Here is a 19,981-nt window from a genome sequence, read left to right as displayed (position 1 = left end):
GAGCCTGCAGTTCTGGGACTGAGGCAAGTGTGACTGGAAAGGCTGGAACGGGAAGCACGTGGGGGTGGGGCTTGGTGCAAGCAAGTTAGGAAGCAAGTGTGGAGGCAGTGTTGGTTCCCACAAGTGGCCACGTACTTATGCATGGGTGTGGGGGAGGGAAATAACACTGGCCAGTTCCTTTGTTCCTGGAGGAGTCTTTTTGAGATCCATATCTCTCCAAACATGCTCTGTGATGAGTAAATCCTCCTGTCTCTCCTGGTGTTTTTCAAACTACCGGCTCTATGCTATATCTGCTAGAGCTGTTTGTTGTGCTGTAGCTTTAAGGGCTCAGACTCTGCTTCCTAATGCCTTCAGGGCTCTCCCAGAGACAGGCAGGCTGATTTTAAGAATTCCAGGCTGTAAGTCCAGGCTGTTTGTGAGACCTCATGAAATTTGACTCCTCTGGCTTTCAAAGCCAAATGTTTTGGGGGTTCATCTTCCCTGTGCAGGTCCCCAGTGGGATCATCTGTTTTTTGACCTTCACCGTGCTCTTGGTTTCTTCTGGTCCACAGATGGCCACAGTCCTTTTAGGTCTCAAATTGCATCTCTGCCTTTCCAACCTTCTTCCTTGTGGCCTCTTCTCTACCCTTGGTTGTGGAGTTTGTTCTGCCAGTCATTGGGTCTTTTTCTGGGATATTTAAGCTGATGTGAGTGTTATCTCATTGTATCTGTGCATTGAGGTGAGTTTAGAATCCTGACAATCCACCATCTTCTCAGCCTCATCCATAAAGACATTTTAAAAAACATTCAGGGGGCGCCTGGGTGGCGCAGTCGGTTAAGCGTCCGACTTCAGCCAGGTCACGATCTCGCGGTCCGTGAGTTCGAGCCCCGCGTCAGGCTCTGGGCTGACGGCTCGGAGCCTGGAGCCTGTTTCGGATTCTGTGTCTCCCTCTCTCTCTGCCCCTCCCCTGTTCATGCTCTGTCTCTCTCTGTCCCAAAAATAAATAAAAAACGTTGAAAAAAAATTTAAAAAAAAAAAAATAAAAAACATTCAGGCCTCGGGTGCCTGAGTGATTCAGTTGGTCAAGCATCTGACTTCAGCTCAGGTCATGATCTCGCAGTTTGTGAGTTCAAGCCCCATGTTGGGCTGACAGCTCGGGACCTGGAGCCAGCCTCTGATTCTGCATCTCCCTCTCTCTCTCTTTCTGCCACTCCACTTCTCATGCTCTGGCTCTCTCTCTCTCTCAAAAATTAATATACATTAAAAAAATTTAAAAAAACACATTCAGTCCTATCCAAAGGAGCAAGAAAGGCCCCAAATACACAACCTAATCTTGCACCTAAAGGAGCTAGAAAAGGAGCAGCAAATAAAGCCCAAAGCCAGCAGAATAAGGGAAATACTAAAGACTACAGTGGAAATAAATGGTATAGAATCCAAAAAAAAAAAAAAAAACAATAGAACAGATCAATGAATCGAAGAGCTGTTTTTTTGTTTATTTGTTTGTTTTTTCATGTTTATTTACTTTTGAGAGAGAGACAGAGAGAGAGTGCAAGCAGGGGAGGGGCAGAGAGAGAAAGAGGAAGACACGGAATCTGAAGCAGGCTCCAGGCTATGAGCCATCAGCACAGAGCCCAACACGGGGCTTGAACTCACAGACTGTGAGATCATGAGCTGAGCCAAAGTTGGATGCTTAAATGACTGAGCCACCCAGGCGTCCCTAAGAGCTGTTTTTTTTGAAAGAATAAACAAAATTGATAACCCCCTAGCCAGACTTCTTAAAAAGAAAAGAGAGAGGACCCAAATAAATAAAATCATGAATAAAAGAGGAGAGATCACAACCAACACCACAGAAATACAATTATAAGAGAATACCATGAAAAATTATACGCCAACAAACTGGACAATCTGGAAGAAATGGACAAACATCCAGGCACTAACACAGTACCAAAAATCAAACAGGAAAAAATAGAAAATTTGAACAGGCCCATAACAAGCAAAAAAAAAATTAACTTAGTTTTTTTTTTTTTAATTTTTTTAACATTCATTTATTTTTGAGAGAGAGAATAGGCAAGAGAGAGTGCAAGCAGGGGAGGGGAAGAGAGGGAGGGAGACACAAGATCTGAAGCAGGCTCCAGTCTCTGAGCTGTCAGCACAGAGCCTGATGCGGGGCTTGAACCCACAAACTGCGAGATCATGACCTGAGCCGAAGTCGGATGCTCAACTGACTGAGCCACCCATGTGCCCCAAAATCGACTCGGTTTTTAAAAGTATCCCCATAAGTAAAAGTCCTGGGCCAGATGGTTTCCCAGGGGAATGCTTCTAGACATTTAATGAAGAGTTAATACCTATTCTCCTCAAACTGTTCCAAAGAATAGAAATGGAAGAAAAGCTTCCAAATTTATTCTATGAAACCAGAATTACCTTGATTCCTAAACCAGACAAAGACCCCGCTAAAAGGAGAATTACAGGCCAATTTTTGATGAACATGGATGCACAAATTCTCAACAAGATATTATCAAATCGAATCTAACAGTACATTAAAAGAACTATTCACCACGATCAAGTGGGATTCGTTTCTGGGCTGCAGGACTGGTTGAAGATTTGCAAATCAATCAACATGATACACCATATTAATAAAAGAAGGGATAGGAACCATATGATCCTTTCAATAGATGCAGAAAAAGCATTTGACAAAATACAGAGTCTTTCTTGATAAAAACCCTCAAGAAAGTAGGGATAGAAGGAACATGCCTCAAGATCATAGAAGTAGTATATGAAAGACCCACAGCTAATATCATCCTCAATGGGGAAAAACTGAGAACTTCCCTCCTAAGATCAGGAACATGACAGGGATGTCCACTCTCACCAGTGTTGTGCAACATAGTACTGGAAGTCCTACCCTCAGCAATCAGGCAACAAAAAGAAGTAAAAGGCATACAAATCAGCAAGGAAGAAGTCAAACTTTCACTCTTCACAAATAACCTGATACTCTACCTGGAAAACCCAAAGACTCTACAAAAGAACTGCTAGAACTGATACATGAATTCAGCAAAGTCACAGGATATAAAATCAATGTACAGAGATCAGTTGCATTTCTATACAATGAAGCAGCAGAAAGACATATCAGAGAATTGATCCCATTTATAATTGCACTAAAAACTATAAGATGCCTAGGAATAAACCTAAGGAGGTAAAAGATGTGTATGCTGAAAACTATAGAAAGTTCATGAACAAAATTGAAGAAGACACAGAAAAACATGCCATGCTCATGGATTGGAAGAACAAATATTGTTAAAATGTTGCTGCTACCCAAAGCAATCTACACATTCAATGCAAGCCCTATCAAAACAACACCAGCATTCTTCACAGAGCTAGAACAAACAATCTAAAATTTTTATGGGGACACAAAAGACCCCTAATAGACAATGTTGAAAAAGAAAACAAAAGCTGGAGACATCACAATTCCAGACTTCAAACTCTATTACAAAGCTGTAATCATCAAGACAGTATGATATTGGCAAAAAATAGACACACAGATCAATGGAATAGGATAAAGAACCCAGAAATGGACCAACAAATATATGGCCACCTAACCTTGACAAAGAAGAAAAGAATATCCAATGGAAAAAACAAAAACAAAACAATCTCTTTCAGAAATGGTGCTGGGAGAACTGGACAGCGACATGCAAAAGAATGAAACTGCACCACTTTCTTACACCATACACAAAAAATAAATGGATGAAAGACATATGTAAGACAGGAAACCATCAAAATCCTATGGGAGAAAACAGGCAGTACCTCTGTAGCCTCAGCCACAGCAACTTCTTACTAGACATGTCTCTGGAGACAAGGGAAATAAAAATAAAAATGAATTATTGAGACCTCAACAAGAGCAAAACAGACTTAAGTAATATGCCTGATATAAAATTTAAGTAAGTATCATAAAGATACTCATTGGACTTGAGAAAGAAGCTGAGGACATCAGTGAGTCCTTTAACAAGGAGATAAAAAAAAAAAAAACAGAGGTGAAAAACACAATAAATGAAATAAAAATACTCTTGAGGGAATAAATAACAGCCTAGATGAAGCAGAGGAATGAATTAATGATCTGGAAGACAGAGTAATGGATAGTAATCAAGCAAAAGAGAGAAAAAAATTATGCAAATAGACTTAGGGAACTCAGTGACTCCATCAAGCATAATAACGTCAATATTATAAGGATCCCAGAAGAAGAAAAGAAAAGGGGGCAGAAAAAATTTTTTTAAGAAATAGTAGCTTAAAACTTCCTTCTGGGGGTAAGAAACAGAAATCCAGATCCAAAAAACTGACCCAACGATGTCCATGCCAAGACACACAGTAATTAAAATGGCAAAAAGTAGTTAAAAGAGAGAATTTTAAAAGCAGCAGGAGAAAAGAAATCAGTTATATACAAAGGAAATCCCATAAGGTTATCAGAGGATTTTTCAGCAGAAATTCTGCAAACCAGAACGGATTAGCATGACATATTCAAAGTGCTGAATGGAAAAAATCTGCAGCCAAATATACTCTATCAAGCAAGGCTATCATTCAGATATGGAAGGAGAGATAAAAACTTTCTCAGACAAACAAAAACAAAAGAAGCTTGTGACCACTAAACCAGCCCTGCAAGAAATATTAAAGAGGAATCTCTGAGTGGAAACATCATAAATGAGAGTATGAAAAATAAATATATCTATAAAAATCAGTCAAAACATTCACAAAATAAAAGGATGTTAACATATGACACCATATACCTAAAATGGGGGTGGGTGGAGTAAAGAATGCATTCAAACTTAAGCAACCATCAGTTTAATACAGACTATTATATGCAGAAGATGTTATATACAAACCTAATAGTAATGACAAATCAAAAGGCACTTAAAGATAAGCAAAGAATAAACAGAAAAGAATTCAAGAATATCACTAAAGAAAACCAGTAAACCATGAAAGAGAGCAAGAGAAGAAAAGGCCAGAGAAAAACTATAGAAACAACCACAAAACAAGGAACAAAATGGCAATAAATAGACATCTATCAATAATTACTTTGAATGTAAATGAACTAAACACACCAATCAAAGGACATAGGTTAACAGAATTGATTTTTTTTAACTTATCTATATGCTTCCTACAAGATGCATTTCAGAATTAAACACACCTGAAGATTGAAAGTGAGGGGATGGGGAAACATTTATCATCCAAATGGGTCTCAAAAGAAAGCTGGGGTAGCAATACTTATACCAGAAAAAAACAGACTTTAAACCAAAGACTGTAACAAGAGACAAAGAAGGATAATACATAATAATAATTGGATTATTACAATCCAACAAGAAGATAAAATAATTATAAATATTTATGGACCCAACATGAGGGCACTCAAACACATACAATTAATAACAAGCATAAAGGAAATAGTCGATAGTAATACAGTAATAGTAGGGGACTTTAACACATCAATGGACAGATTATCCAAATGGAAAATCAACATGAGAACAATGGCTTTGAAAGACATACTAGACCAGATGGATTTAACAAATTTATTCGAAACATTCCATTGTAACACAGCAGAATATACATTCTTACCACATGCACATGAAATGAACACTCTCTAGAACAGATCACATATTAGGCCACAAGAGAAGTCTCAACAAATTCAAAAAGATCAGTCATACCATGCATCTTTTCTGATCACAACACTCTGAAACTAGAAATCAACCGCAAGAAAAATTCTGGAAAGACCATGAATACATTGAGGCCAAATAACATGTTACTAAACAGTGAATGGGTCAACCAAGAAATCAAAGAAGAAATCAGAAGTACATGGAAACAAATAGAAATGAAAACACAATGCTCCAAAACTTTTGGGATGCAGCAAAAAGTGGCTAAGAGGGAAGTTTAGACCAACACAGGTCTACCTCAAGAAGCAAGAAAAAGTTCAAATAAACAACCTCATCTTATACTTAAAGCAGAAATAAATACATAGATAGATAGATAGATAGATAGATAGATAGATAGAAGATAGATAGATAGATAGATAGATAGATAGATAGATAGATAGATGATAGATAGGGGCGCCTGGGTGGCTCAGTCAGTTGAGCGTCCAACTTCCGCTTAGGTCATGATCTCACGGTCCATGAGTTTGAGCCCCGCATCGGGCTTTGTGCTGACAGCCTGGAGCCTGGAGCCTGCTTCAGATTCTGTGTCTCCCTCTCTCTCTGACCCTCCCTCATTCATGCTCTGTCTCAAAAATAAATAAATGTTAAATAAATAAGTAAATAAATAAATAAATAAATAAATAAATAAATAAATAAAACAAAATAAGACAAAACCCAAAACCTGCAGAAGGAAGGAAATAATAAAGATTAGAGCAGAAATAAATGGTATAGGCCCTGAAAAAAACAATAGAACAGATCAATAAAACCAGGAGTTGGTTCACTGAAAAAATAGCAAAATTGATAAGACTCTAGCTACACTCATCAAGGAAAAAAGAGAAGGGACTTAAATAAGTAAAATCACAAATGAGAGGAAATTAACAACCATCACCACAGAAATACAAACAATTGTAAGATTGTATTATGAAAAATTATATGCCAACAAATCGGAAAACCCAGAAAAAAAAAATAGCTAAATTCCTAGAAACATATAAACTACCAAAACTGAAAAGAAGAAATAGAAAATTTGAACAGATCAATTACTAGTAAGGAAATTGAATCAGTATTTTTAAAACTCCTAACAAACAAAAGTCCAGTACCAGATAGCTTCACAGAGGAATTCTACCAAACATTTAAAGAAGAGTTACTGCTATCACCCATCATCAGAGAAATACAAATCAAAACCACAATGAGATACCAATTCACGCCTGTCAGAATGGCTAAAATAACAACTCAGGAAACAACAGATGTTGGTGAGTACATGGAGAAAGGGGAACTCTCTTACACTACTGGCAGGAATGCAAACTGGCAAAGCCACTGTGGGAAACAGTATGGAGGCTCCTCAAAAAGTTAAAAATAGAACTACCCTATGACCCAGCAATTGCACTACTACGTATTTACCAAAAGAATGTGAAAACACTAATTCAAAGAATACGTACACCCCTATTTTTATTGCAGCATTGTTTATAATAGCCAAATTATGGAAGCAGCCCAAGTGTCCATTAACTGATTAATGGATAAAGAAGATGTGGTATACATACACAATGGAATATTACTCCACCATAAAAAGTATGACATTTTTCCATTTGTAATGACAAGGATGAAACTAGAGAGTGTAATGCTAAGCAAAATAAGTCAGTCAGAGAAAGACAAATACCCTATGATTTCACCCATATGTGGAATTTAAGAAACAAAACAAATGAGCACCAGGAAAAAGAGAGAGGCAAACCACGAAACAGATGCTCAACTACAGAAAACAAACTGATGGTCACCAGAAAGGAGGTGGGTGGTGGGATGGGGGAAACAGGTGATGGGTATCAAGGAGTGCACATGTTGTGATGAGCACCGGGTGTTATATGGAAGTACTGAATCACTTTAGTGTACTCCTAAAACTAATATTACATGGTATGGTAACTATATGTAATTGAAGTTAAAACAATTTAAAAATGCCTTTATCAAAGAGCACACAGAATATTTGTATGTGGAATATGTACTTATACAATGCACACAACTGAAAGTCGCTTGAAAATCCTGCAGAAAAAAAGGAGCCATTGACTCCAAAAAGGAGTCATTGAAATAGGGTTGACAAATGTAGATAATGAAGCTGGATGATGGCTACATGGGGTTATTAGAATTTTCTCACTACTTTCATATATGTTTAAAATTTTCTACAATAAAAAAACTTAAAAAAGAGCAAATGCATTCACCTTTAAATGTTAAAAAATATTGTATACCCTTAGACTGGGCAGTTTAAGTCCTAAGGATTTATTATAGGAAAATCTGGATGTAAACTATGTTTGCATGGTGAAAGAATTGCATACAACTAAAAAATCCCATAAGCGAAGATTAAACAAGCCATGTTTAACCATCCTAAAAGCCCAGAAGAATGAATAACTACATACTCGTTGAAAAGAAAGATGTTTAAGACATAGTGTCTAGTGAAAAACCAGATTGCAGTTTCACAATCCAAGTTGTTTTATACATATGTGTGTGTATACACACATGCACACACACACACGTACACACCTATTACAAGTAGCCAATATTTTTGCTTTCTGTTTCTGTTTCTGTGTATCTACTTTCTATATCAAATATTCATAGCCTATTTTAAAAAGAATAATAAAAGATAAATGTAAATTTTAAGCTAACACTTGAAATTGGTGCTCATTTTTAGAGTAACTACAGAATGTTTTACAGAGAGAAAGGTCAAAATAGAACAAAGTTCTTCCTCCCCAACCAGTCCTGAAGGACACCCCAATGGAGACATGCAAAGTCCAAATAAAATCCTCACCACCATTCTCCCTCAGCTGAGTGTTTTGGTGAGCTTAACGTACAGAAGTCTCCGCAATGCATGATGAACCTCCTTGTTCCTCAGGGTGTAGATCACAGGATTGAGAAGAGGGGTGACCACAGTGTAGAGCAGGGCGAAGACCTTGGAGACAAGTTGGGAGCGGACAGCAGAGGGTGCAATGTACAAGACCATGAGAGTTCCATAGAAGGTGGACACCACCACAAGGTGGGAGGAGCAGGTGGAGAAAACCTTTCGCCTCTGGGCCCCAGCAGGGACTTTGAGCACAGTTACCACGATCCGGGCATAGGATGTCAGAATCAGCCCAAAGGGGACAGTGAGGCAGACCACAGACAGAATGAATGTTGTCATCTGGGCCACACTGGGATCTGAGCAGGCCAGGCCCATCAAGGGCATGAAGTCACAGTAAAAGTGGTCAATGTGGTTGGGGCCACAGAACCTCAGCTGGCCCATTAAGGCCACAACCAGTCCATCTACTATGAAGCCAGAGAGCCAAGCTATGACCACCAGCCCCAAGCACCCCCTGGGTCCCATCAGGAGTGGGTAGCGGAGTGGATAGCAGATTGCCAGGTAGCGATCATAGGCCATGACAGCCAGCATGAAGCACTCAGCCGTGGCTAGAGAACCGAAGATAAAGAACTGCAGCAAGCAACCAGCCACAGAGATGGCCGCTTCCTGCAAGAAGCCCTCTAGCATTTTGGGCACCACTGTGGAGGTGTAGAGGATCTCCAGGAAGGACAGGTTAGCCAGGAAGAAATACATGGGTGTGTGGAGCCTCCGTGAGCTAACCACCGCCACGACGATCAGCACATTCCCCATGACAATGGACACGTAGACAATGGTGAGCACAACAAAGAAAACGAGACGCAGCTCAGCTACATCATGGAAACCAAGGAGGACAAATTCAGTGATAGTTTGGTTTTCTAGAGCAACCATTTCCATGGGGATCGTCCAAGTTCCTGCCTGACAGAGATTAAGGGAGAGATTTTAGTGCATCTCTGTCTCCAACACCAACTCCAAGACAAGGAAGGCTACAGCGAAAACATGAGGGTGAGTCTCCCACACAAATGTCCCTTGCACATCCTGATCTGTCCCCCTATAGTGGCTTCCTCCTGCAACTCTGTTCCCCCGACCGTCCTTAACTGTGTATGTTCTTCATGGCTCAGGAGAGTTCGTCCAAACACAAGCGTAGTCTTCAGGACCATTTACCCTATTAATTCAACCCAGTGTTTCTGTGACACAATGAATCCACCAGCCTCATGTGTAGAGCCAGCCACACAGTCGTCCTCCTGGACAGCAGACTAATACCCTCCAAATGCCTGCGAGACACTCCCTACCCTCAGCTCAAAATCAGCAGGATCAAACACAAATCCTCATATCTTTCCCAGCCACAACCAACTGGGCAGGTAGTGTGAAATTCTGCTTTGATCCCAAGCTTACCATATCATTGCCATTTCAGCTGAATGCCCTCTCCCATTCCCAACCTCCAGTCAGTAAAATCCCACTGGTTGTTCCTTGGGAAGTTCTTATACATTCCCTCCTCCCCACACACCAACTTCACAGCCTCTTCATGACTCTCTTAGCAGTCACCTCTGTGTGATCTTAGCAGTTACAACTGTGTGGACTCCTTGTCCCCTCTCATGTATCAAAACAATCTTCTTTAGATCCTGGTTTCATCAAGTCATTCAAGGTTTTATAGGGGAAATGTGATAAATGTGGGAACAGAGGGACCAAATGCAGAGGGAGTGGAGGGGGCATGACAGTCCAGCCAGGGAAGGTGGTTGTAGGCTCAGTCTTGAAGTACAGGGAAGATCTGGTCAGGCAACAGGTGCTGAAGATTCTAGGTCAAATAAAACCATTCCATACACTCAACAGCTTACCATCTTGTGGAGAAAATGGACACATCAACAAATAATTGCAATAGGCTAAAAGAGAGCTCATGAATCCAACCTGCAAGAAACCCTCCTGGGTGGAAATAACCCTGGACTGATGGGATTGCTAAGGAGAAAGGGAGGTGTGGAGTGAGGGCATTTCAGGTAAAAGGAAAATGAAGAGTAGAAACTGAGGCAAGAAACAGCACACAGTGTGAGGAGGGGAAGAGGGTGTCAGGGAGAAAGCAACCAAGGGCAATTAAAAGAAATTCACTTCTGAATAAGTGTTAGGATTGAGGCAAAGAGTGTGGAAGGTAAGGATGCAGATGTGGGCCCAGACCAGAGCATGGGGGTCCTGTCCTGTTGTGAGGAGAGGCTTTGTCCTGTAGGCAGGAGGGAACACAGAGGTGACACGGTCCACCTGCACCTGGCTGGTACTGAGGAAGCTGGGCGCAAGGCAGCTGGAGTGGGGGAAGGGCGATTCCACATCCCAGCTGCATCCTGGGGAGCAGGTGCACTGCTTTGAGGTGACCATTCATTGCTCTGTTATCTGCACTCTCTCCTCCATGGAAATCTCTCCTCTGTGCAAAGACTGCCAGCTCATCTATCACAGATATTAGTATTTATATCCACACTCAACAAAGTTCTCAACAAAGTTGAAGGCTCAGTAAACCCTGATGTTTAAAACCGCCTGTCCCATAACCAAAGCCCACGTGAAGTGATTAGGGGGGTTTTGTGCTCCATGGACCTAGGAACCCCAGAGGTTCTGTTAATGTCTATTCCCTACCCTCCGTGTCAGTGCTCTTCCTTGGGGTCCAAATTTGACCTTCCTCTGGACCTCCTGTAGCCCCTAGATTACTTATACATCCCAAACCCACTCTGAGGCTGGGGTTCTTTCTACACACTGGTCTCTCAGAAGTAGAGGCAGGCCAGGACCTCTAGTAATAAATAGCTCCCCACTATCACCACCCCAGAAATCAGCACCAGAACTTGATCATACTGACTCAGCCATTTATCCCTACAGTGACAAGATTTGCATTCCTACAGATTCCACTCATTCACTCTCCAGATCATAAATGAAACACAATCCTTCTTTCCTAGGGCAGCACTGAGCCAGCTGAAACCAGAGAGAGGTGTAGTGGAGGCTAGCATGTTGAGGACAAACATAAGGTTAACGATCTTGCTGTGAAACCAACATGTACCTATTACAATCTATTTCATGACTTTGTCCAAAGGAACAAGGTATTATTTTCCTCACTCCAACTATGTGGGAGAGGCTACTTCAGGGAAGGCAGACTGAGGGCGGGAGCAAGTCAGAGAGCACAGCAGCTGAGGGTGGGAGCAAGTACAAGAGAGTACAGCAGCTGCAGCACCCAGAGCACATGTCCCCGGGTGGCAACCTCTAGGGCACCATCAAGACCTCAATCTTGGCAAAATCAAGCCCCCCACACCCACAATATGAGAAGACAGCAAACATATTACAGTGTCCTGGGGCACCACTTACCTTCATTATACCAGGGAACAAATGCTAAACAATGCTGACTTACCCAGGGATGTGGTTAGAGGGTGAAAACAAAGGGTGAGATATGAATATTAAGGGAAACTCAGGGGATAAGCCATTTTCAAAAGAAGCCAAGGTGCTGTGACTCAGGACACAGGAGCTAGTCAGCCTGGAGCCAAAGAAAATTTCCACTTTCCATCCCCAGAGGAACACCTAATTTAAATAAATGTGTGTGTGGTCACAGAATCTGCTGGAAGCGTTCCTGGAAACATGGATGTATCCTATTGCTGCATCCACATGACTCCTGAAACAGAATGCTACGGGCACCAGTGACAGTCACAGCAAAGTTTATTGCAACGAGAGGCAAGGCCAACCGATCGGGACCAACATTTTTGATCAGAGTGTAGCCTCGAACATCCGGGGCACAGAGTTTTTATAGCCGACCACATCGTCTTATCACCTGGGAACAGAACAAAGAAATAGTTCCCAGATGAGGTGGAAACAGTTCCCGGATGGGGTGATTATTTTAGACTTTCTGCTGTTAAGTGGCAACCAGTTGATCTCCTTGACCCTGCCTCTGGCGCCACTTTTCTTTGAACTTTTGTTCCCTTAATTGGTGAAGCCTAATTTACAAGAGTATGAAGTGTAATTTACAAGAGTAAAGCAAGGCTGTTATCTCTTAACCTTCAGTGTCAACACAAAGCTGTTATTTCTCAAGCTATAGGTCAGCCCTACACTACAATTTAAGCCTTATACTATCTCCCAAACCAGATTGTTCTCAGTACTGTTTTAAAAGCTCATTCACGGGGTGCCTGGGTGGCTCAGTCGGTTGAGCGTCTGACTTCAGCTCACGTCACAATCTCACGGTTCATGAGTTTGAGCCCCGTGTCGGGCTCTGGGCTGATGGCTCAGAGCTCAGAGCCTGGAGCCTGCTTCCGATTCTGTGTCGTGAAGATGAGTTTTATATCATAAGAGAACCCTGGCTTTTCAGACCACCACATTCCAGCCCTGTTTTTCAAGGGGTTAGGGGACTGGGGGTGCAATAGGAAAGCCAAGGAGTGTGGGTTGTACACAAGGCCACCTGCAGGAGAGGCCACAGCCCCTCAGAAGCAGAGAGGGGCCACTGAGTAGGGAAGGAGCTCAATTTTGTGCTCCAAGACTGCTTTCTAACTGGGACGGAAATGAATATAGTGTAAAATATCTACTGTTTCTCTGAAAAACACGCAATCACAGACTCAACCCTGTACAGATACAAGTCATAACCGGGAGTCCTCAGTTAAAACTATCACCATTTATGGAAATGCAAACTGTGAGTTTTAATTTATCTTTAGAAAATGAGGAAAATTTATCCTCATATATTTTACAGTGTGTGCTAACCTTGTTATTTTTATAAACATAAAACAAATTAATTAAATTTTAATTTAGTTTGAATTTTTAATTTGTTAACTCTTTAATTCTCTTCGGCATTTACTCCATAATAAAGCAGAAAATATACTAATTTTTTTTTTCAACTTTTTTTTTTTTTTTTTTTTTTATTTTGGGGACAGAGAGAGACAGACCATGAGCGGGGGAGGGGCAGAGAGAGAGGGAGACACAGAATCGGAAACAGGCTCCAGGCTCTGAGCCATCAGCCCAGAGCCTGACGCGGGGCTCGAACTCACGGACCGCGAGATCGTGACCTGGCTGAAGTCGGACGCTTAACCGACTGCGCCACCCAGGCGCCCCTAATTTTTTTTTTTAAGAAGACAGCGTGACTTTGGGCATATCTCGGTTATCCCACAAGAAAGAGGATAAATTTCCATCATGAGCAAAATTGGGGTAAAGACCCCAGTCCACCTCCAGGAGACAAGGAGATGAGCTGGGTGCACAGGGAAGACTGAAAACCTGCGTTCTAAGATCCCAACGACAGAAGCTGCAACAACACGATTCTGAAGGAAGACCATGGGATTTCCTCAAAGGCCTTTGAAAAAGAGTTTTTGACTCTGGGTTAATGGAAAGGTCTTATTGGTTAGTGGAGAAAACTACAAACACCAATTCTTTAGCTTTCTAAAAGCATCTGTGAACCAAGCTGCAAAGAATTCTACAAAAACAGGGAGCTCACCTGAATAGCAATCCCACAGGAAAGCCGTGAAGAGGAGGAAGAGCTAAGATGTGCTGAGGGCCTGGGAACCCTGGCGCCTCCCGCCCCGGGCATTCTCCCTCCCACTCTCCCTCCTGGAGCTCACGCTGAAGCCAAGAAGGGCTCTGATTAGGACCAGCTCCCCGGTCGTGCCCTCTCCCCCCTCCATCGCCTCTGCCAGATGCTAGTCCTGGTCTTACCACTGGAAAGCTGACAATTGCCTGAGGGGAGAGCCCCTGAGAGCCAATTACAGATTTCCTGGAGATCAGCCCTAAATGAACACCAAAGACCAGCCTCCTGAGACACTAGTTTCTTTCCAGAGGAATCTCCTGAACTGTTGGCTTGACCAGACATGGAGCGGAAACCAGGAATTCCCGCGGGGACTGATGGTCTCCCCACAGCAGCTCAGGCTGTTGCACAGAACTCGCGAAGTTCCCCTGAGTTCTCCACTCATCCCTCCACAAGTTCCCAACAGCTCCCAAAGGGGTCCTCCCTCCCATGCCACCTCCAGGCCAATCATCCCAGACAGCTGACCCTTGAACAGATGTGGGGGTCAGAGTCACTGACCCCCCAGGGAGCCCAAAACCCACATATAACTTTGACTCCCCCAAAATTTAATTACTAATAACCTACTGCTGACCAGAAGCCTCACCAACAACATACGCTATTAGCACATATTCTGTATGTTATACGTATTATATATGGTGTTCTTACAGTAAGAAAATGCTATTAAAATCATAAGGAAGAAAAAATACATATACAGGTCTGTGCTTTGTTTAGTAAAAAAAATCTGCATATAAGTGCCCATGTTGTTCAAGAGTCAACTGTGTTTTAGTAGAGACAACCCTTAAGAGTGTTTTGTGTGGATCAAAGCCAAGGCTGGGCTTGCTTTCAGGGAGGGAATCTCTCATGTTGCTACAAAGTAACATCCAAATACAACAGTCCTGAAATCTGTCAAAGGGTGACCTTGCTTCAAAATTATGCACCCCTTGCTTGCTGACCCACGTCCCTCAGTCTGTAGCAGAAACAACCTACTTCCCTTGAGGTTTGCAGACCACTGGCCTTGGGGAGTGAAGGGCCACACCTTCACAGAGAATATGGCCTGACCGCACCGGAAAACAGCTGCAGCAGGTGCCAGAGTCTGTTCAGGGTCATGTCCACCCGTGACTACCCACCCAGCCACCTGCTCCTCCCAAATGCAGCCCCCTCCCTTTCCCCCATGTCTTCCCCTTTAATGTCTCCAGCTTCCCCAGAACAGGGAAGATGACCTTTGAGACATTAGTCCACCATCTTCCCAGGCTGCTGGCCCTCTGAGTAAAGAGATCTTTCCTTTCCCACCATCTCTTGTCTCCAAGTATTGATTTTTGAGCAGCGAGCAGCCAATCTGAGCAGGAAACCAATTCTCAGTAACACAAAGTTTATATGGCCTTTCAATAACCTCTGTGCGGAAAGCCTGCCCTATATATCTACTGTTTTATAAGCAGTACACACCCATGAGGTACATAAAGGTTACTGACCTTAAACATTACCAGCTAAAACAGGTTTATTTGGGATGAGTGGAGAAGTGCAATTCAGGACATGAAAGTCACCACATTTTGAAATCTTAACACCTAGGAGAGTTCTCCACACCCGAGAACCTGGCATGTGAACCCAGACAAACCCGAATTCAGTCAGGACTCCCAACTTTTACCCCCGCAAAGCACAGACTTAAAGGGTCTCGTTGTCAAGGTCCGGATTCGGGAACACATCATGTCTTGGACATTTTATACTCTCCCATCAGTGCCTATATGCTGTATGTTTCTCATGCTGTTTTCGTGGTTGACTTAAGGGACACTAATCATCATGAACAAAACAATTTGTACATAATCCAAACTGAAGGAAGTTCACAACCGCTGACAGTCATTTCATGACCCTGACTTCCAACAAGTCTGCTCCAATGATGAAGTTGATGGGCAAACATCACTTCAGACAGGAGTCAAGTTTACCATGGAGAGTCTGAATCATCTTACTCTGAGAGGTTTTCACAAACATTTTTGTCAAAATACTTTCTATTGTCCAGACTATAATCCCATGGTGGGAAGCAAAGATCATTTGTGGCAGTAGATGTGGGTATCATCCTAGTAAGAGATTTATCCTGGGCCAGAAAATGAGGCCCCCAAAATTGGGTGTGATATTAGCAAGAAAAATATATTTCTCCCTTCTTTGGTGTGCTGGGGTCAGCTTGGCCCCAGCCTGGGAGATGTGAAAAGGTCATGAGCAGTCAGAGATGTGGTATCTATACTCTTGGCCAGAAGAATTACCACGGACAAGGACATCCAAGTACATGGGGGACAGTATGATAGCAAATAGTTACCCGCATCATATTTAGCTCCCATTAAACTACAGCTATAGCAGATTCTCCTATAGCTACAACTTGATCTGAGCTGCACAAAGGAGGATTCCAAAATGGCCTGTTCCCTTGTTTGGGGCCAGCAGTCACTTTCCCCACAGCCAGGGTAGGGAAGGAGAGGCCAACCATGCAGAGAATGTCTAAGCAGAGGGAGGCAGTCAGCACCATCACAGAGCAGGGTTGTGAAGGCACGGGGAGGGACTGGGCAGGAAGGACCAGAGAAGCCCGATCCTGAACACATCTTGCCAACTCTCAGAATGGACTATGGGGCAGTTCAAGGTGGGGTTAATATCAGGCTCAAGCCTGACAACTTACATCATTGCTGTTTTGGTCACATATACACCCCACTTTGCATCAGTAATTCCACTTGGAAAAGAAGTGCACATTCCCATAGGGCCCCATGTCCCTAGGATATCTCACAAGCCAGAGCTCAGTACCATTGCCTGAGCAGTAGTCCCCTGGCCCCATGCATGGCACTTTACACAACTCCTATCCAAGAAGCTTTTAACAACAGTGTCTCTTGGTCCTAACTAGAAATACTGTCTTATCCCATACCTTCCACAGCTTCTTGAGATTAACAATTCATTTTCTTTACTTTTTTAAGTTTATTTCTTTATTTTGATGAGGGAGAGGACAGAGAGAAGCCCAAGTAGGCTCCACACTGTCAGTACAGAGCCCGATGTAGAGCTCAAACTCATGAACTCTCTCTCTGCCCCTCCCCCACTCGTGCCATGTCTCTGTCTCTCAAAAATAAGTAAACATCAAAAAAGAAACCCCACTATATTAATCATAAATTTGATTAACATGGAATAGTGAAAAAAATGCGAGTTCATAAATGAGAAAGAAGTCATAAACCACATATGTAGAAAATATTTATTTTTATTATTATTATTTATTACACTTGGTAAAACTCTAAAAGTAATTTTGAAAATATAGATGCAATGGATAACTTTCTGTATTATTATATCTGTATAATAGTACAATTTCTGTGAAATATAACTAGAAAATACGAACAAGGATCCTGGAAAAGTTAAATCAATCTCAACTGAGAAGATGAAGATCTATCACCAATAATAATAATAATAATAATACAGCACTAATAACAGAAAGCTTCACAGAGTTAGCTAAGCATTAAAAATAGATGACTCAAGTTATTTAAATTAATTTAAGGCATAGAAAAAGAAAATTCCATAATTGATTCTATAAAGTCAATATCACCTACATGTGCAAACCTGATAAAGAATTTTTTAACTTTTTAATATTTACATTTGAGAGAGAAACAGAGACACAACAGGAGAGGGGCAGAGAGAAAGGGAGACACAGAATCTGAAGCAGATTTCAGGCTCTGAGCTGTCAGCACAGAGCCCAACGCAGGGCTCAAACTCATGAACCATGAGATCATGACCTGAGCCAAAGTGCGACACAACCGACTGAGCCACCCAGGCCCCCAAGATTTTTTTAATGTACATAAATCTCACTTATGAACATATAAAATGTTTGTAAGTTTAGAAGTTAAATGTTTATAAAATAAAATTTTAATTGAAAAAACTAGCAGGGTATCAAAAGAATGCATCATGACCAAATGAATTCAGGATATCAAAAAAATCTTTCAACATAAGAATTACATCAACAAAGAAGAGTGCCATATGATATCAATGGATGCAAAAAATTAGACAAAATGTTTGTCATTAGACAAAATTCACAGGTCACTTATCCAATAAAACCTTGAAGTACAATAGCAATGAGAGTAGCCTACTTAATGATGAAAATGTCATTGACCTAAAAATGTGAATCTCAATGGTAAAATGCTAAAAGATATTTCCATTACAATTGGACTTCTTGCCTACAACTACTGCCAATATTACCAATATTGCTATAGAAGTTTAACAAATGCAGTAAGAAAAAGATAATCAGTATGATTTGGAGAAAATATAAACTTAATTGTAGTGTGATACTATTACTTTTCACTGGATTTTATAATTAGAAAGCTTAAAGGTTTATTGGAAATACTAGAATTAAGTGCCTTTGGCAGATGTTTGGATATAAGATAAATATACAAACTAATTGCTCTGTGTTTTCCCTCGGAACCAGTCAGAAGCAAAATGAGGGAGGATACCACTCAAATTTCAAATGAAAACATTGAAAATGTAAGGAAAAGTGAAACACCTATCTAAAAAATACTGTGAAATTATTAAAGCCCATTTGGACAAATGAAAAGATATACTATGTTCCTGAGGAGAACACTTAATACAACAGAAATATAAGTTCTCCAAAGTTAACATATATTTAGTACAAAAAAAAATCCCAAGTCAGATACTTTAAAATTGGACAAAATAATAGTAAAATATGTCTAGAGTACTGTTCTCAGGAAATTCAAGAGAAGTGTACAAAAGAGAACAGAGGGAGAGGAGAGCTTGACATAACAGATAATAGAGTATACTATACATTTACATAGTCTACAAGAGACTCACTTTATTTTTTTAATATGAAATTTATTGTCACATTGGTTTCCATAGAACACCCAGTGCTCATCCCAACAGGTGCCCTCCTCAATGCCCATCACCCACTTTCCCCTCCCTCCCACCCCCCATCAACTCTCAGTTTACTGTCAGTTTTTAAGAGTCTCTTATGGTTTGGCTCCCTCCCTCTCTAACTCTTTTTTTCCCTTCCCCTCCCCCATGGCTTTCTGTTAAGTTTCTCAGGATCCACATAAGAGTGAAAACATATGGTATCTGTCTTTCTCTGTATGACTTATTTCACTTAGCATAACACTCTCCAGTTCCATCCACGTTGCTGCAAATGGCAGGATTTCATTCTTTCTCATTGCCAATTAGTATTCCATTGTATATATAAACCACAACTTCTTTATCCATTCATCAGTTGATGCACATTTAGGCTCTTTCCACAATTTGGCTATTGTTGAAAGTGCTGCTATAAACATTGGGGTACAAGTGCCCCTATGCATCAGCACTCCTGTATCCCTTGGGTAAATTCCTAGCAGTGCTATTGCTGGGTCATAGAAGAGACTCACTTTAGATTTAAAGATGCATAGAAGCTGAAAGTAAAGGAATGAGAAAGATATTTCATGAAAATGGTAATCAAAAGAAAATAAATGTAGCTACACCTACATCAGACAAAATAGACTTTAAGTCAAAAACTGTCTCAATAGACAAAGAAGGCCGTTATATAATGATGAAAGGGTCAATTCAACAGGAAAACATAACAATTATAAATATACTTACACCCAACATCAGAGCACCTAAATATGTAAAGCAAATATTGACAGATCTGAAGGGAGAAATAGACAACAATACAATATTATGGGGGACTTCATTACCCTACTTTCAACAATGAATAAGTTGGGGCACCTGGGTGACTCAGTTAAGTGTCGAACTTTGGGTTAGGTCATGATCTCACAGTTCAGGAGTTCGAGCCCCACACTGGGCTCTGTGCTGACAGCTCAGAGCCTGGAGACTGCTTCTGATCCTGTGTTTCTCTCTCTCTGCCCCTCCCCCACTCATGCTCTGTCTCTCTCTCAAAAATAAATAAACATTTAAAATTTTTAAAAAAGAAAACAATGGATAAGTCATCCAGATAGGAAATCAGTAAGGAAACACTAGACTTGAACTATACTTTAGATCACGCA

General features: G+C 41.3%; 1 protein-coding gene across 1 annotated transcript; it reads right to left on the bottom strand.

Annotated features, from left to right (window-relative positions):
- Positions 1 to 8,449: 8,449 nt before the first annotated feature.
- LOC131513563 (olfactory receptor 11A1) lies at positions 8,450 to 9,470 on the bottom strand. Its single transcript, XM_058732663.1, has one exon. The coding sequence runs from the start codon at positions 9,395 to 9,397 to the stop codon at positions 8,450 to 8,452; it is 948 nt and encodes a 315-aa protein (XP_058588646.1). The 5' UTR covers positions 9,398 to 9,470.
- Between the last annotated feature and the right edge of the window lie 10,511 nt (positions 9,471 to 19,981).

The sequence above is a fragment of the Neofelis nebulosa genome, chromosome 6, assembly GCF_028018385.1.
Source record: "Neofelis nebulosa isolate mNeoNeb1 chromosome 6, mNeoNeb1.pri, whole genome shotgun sequence".
Lineage (NCBI taxonomy): Eukaryota > Metazoa > Chordata > Mammalia > Carnivora > Felidae > Neofelis > Neofelis nebulosa.
The sequence above is the reverse complement of the archived record's forward strand: the minus strand, read 5'-3'. Positions and strand labels throughout refer to the sequence as shown.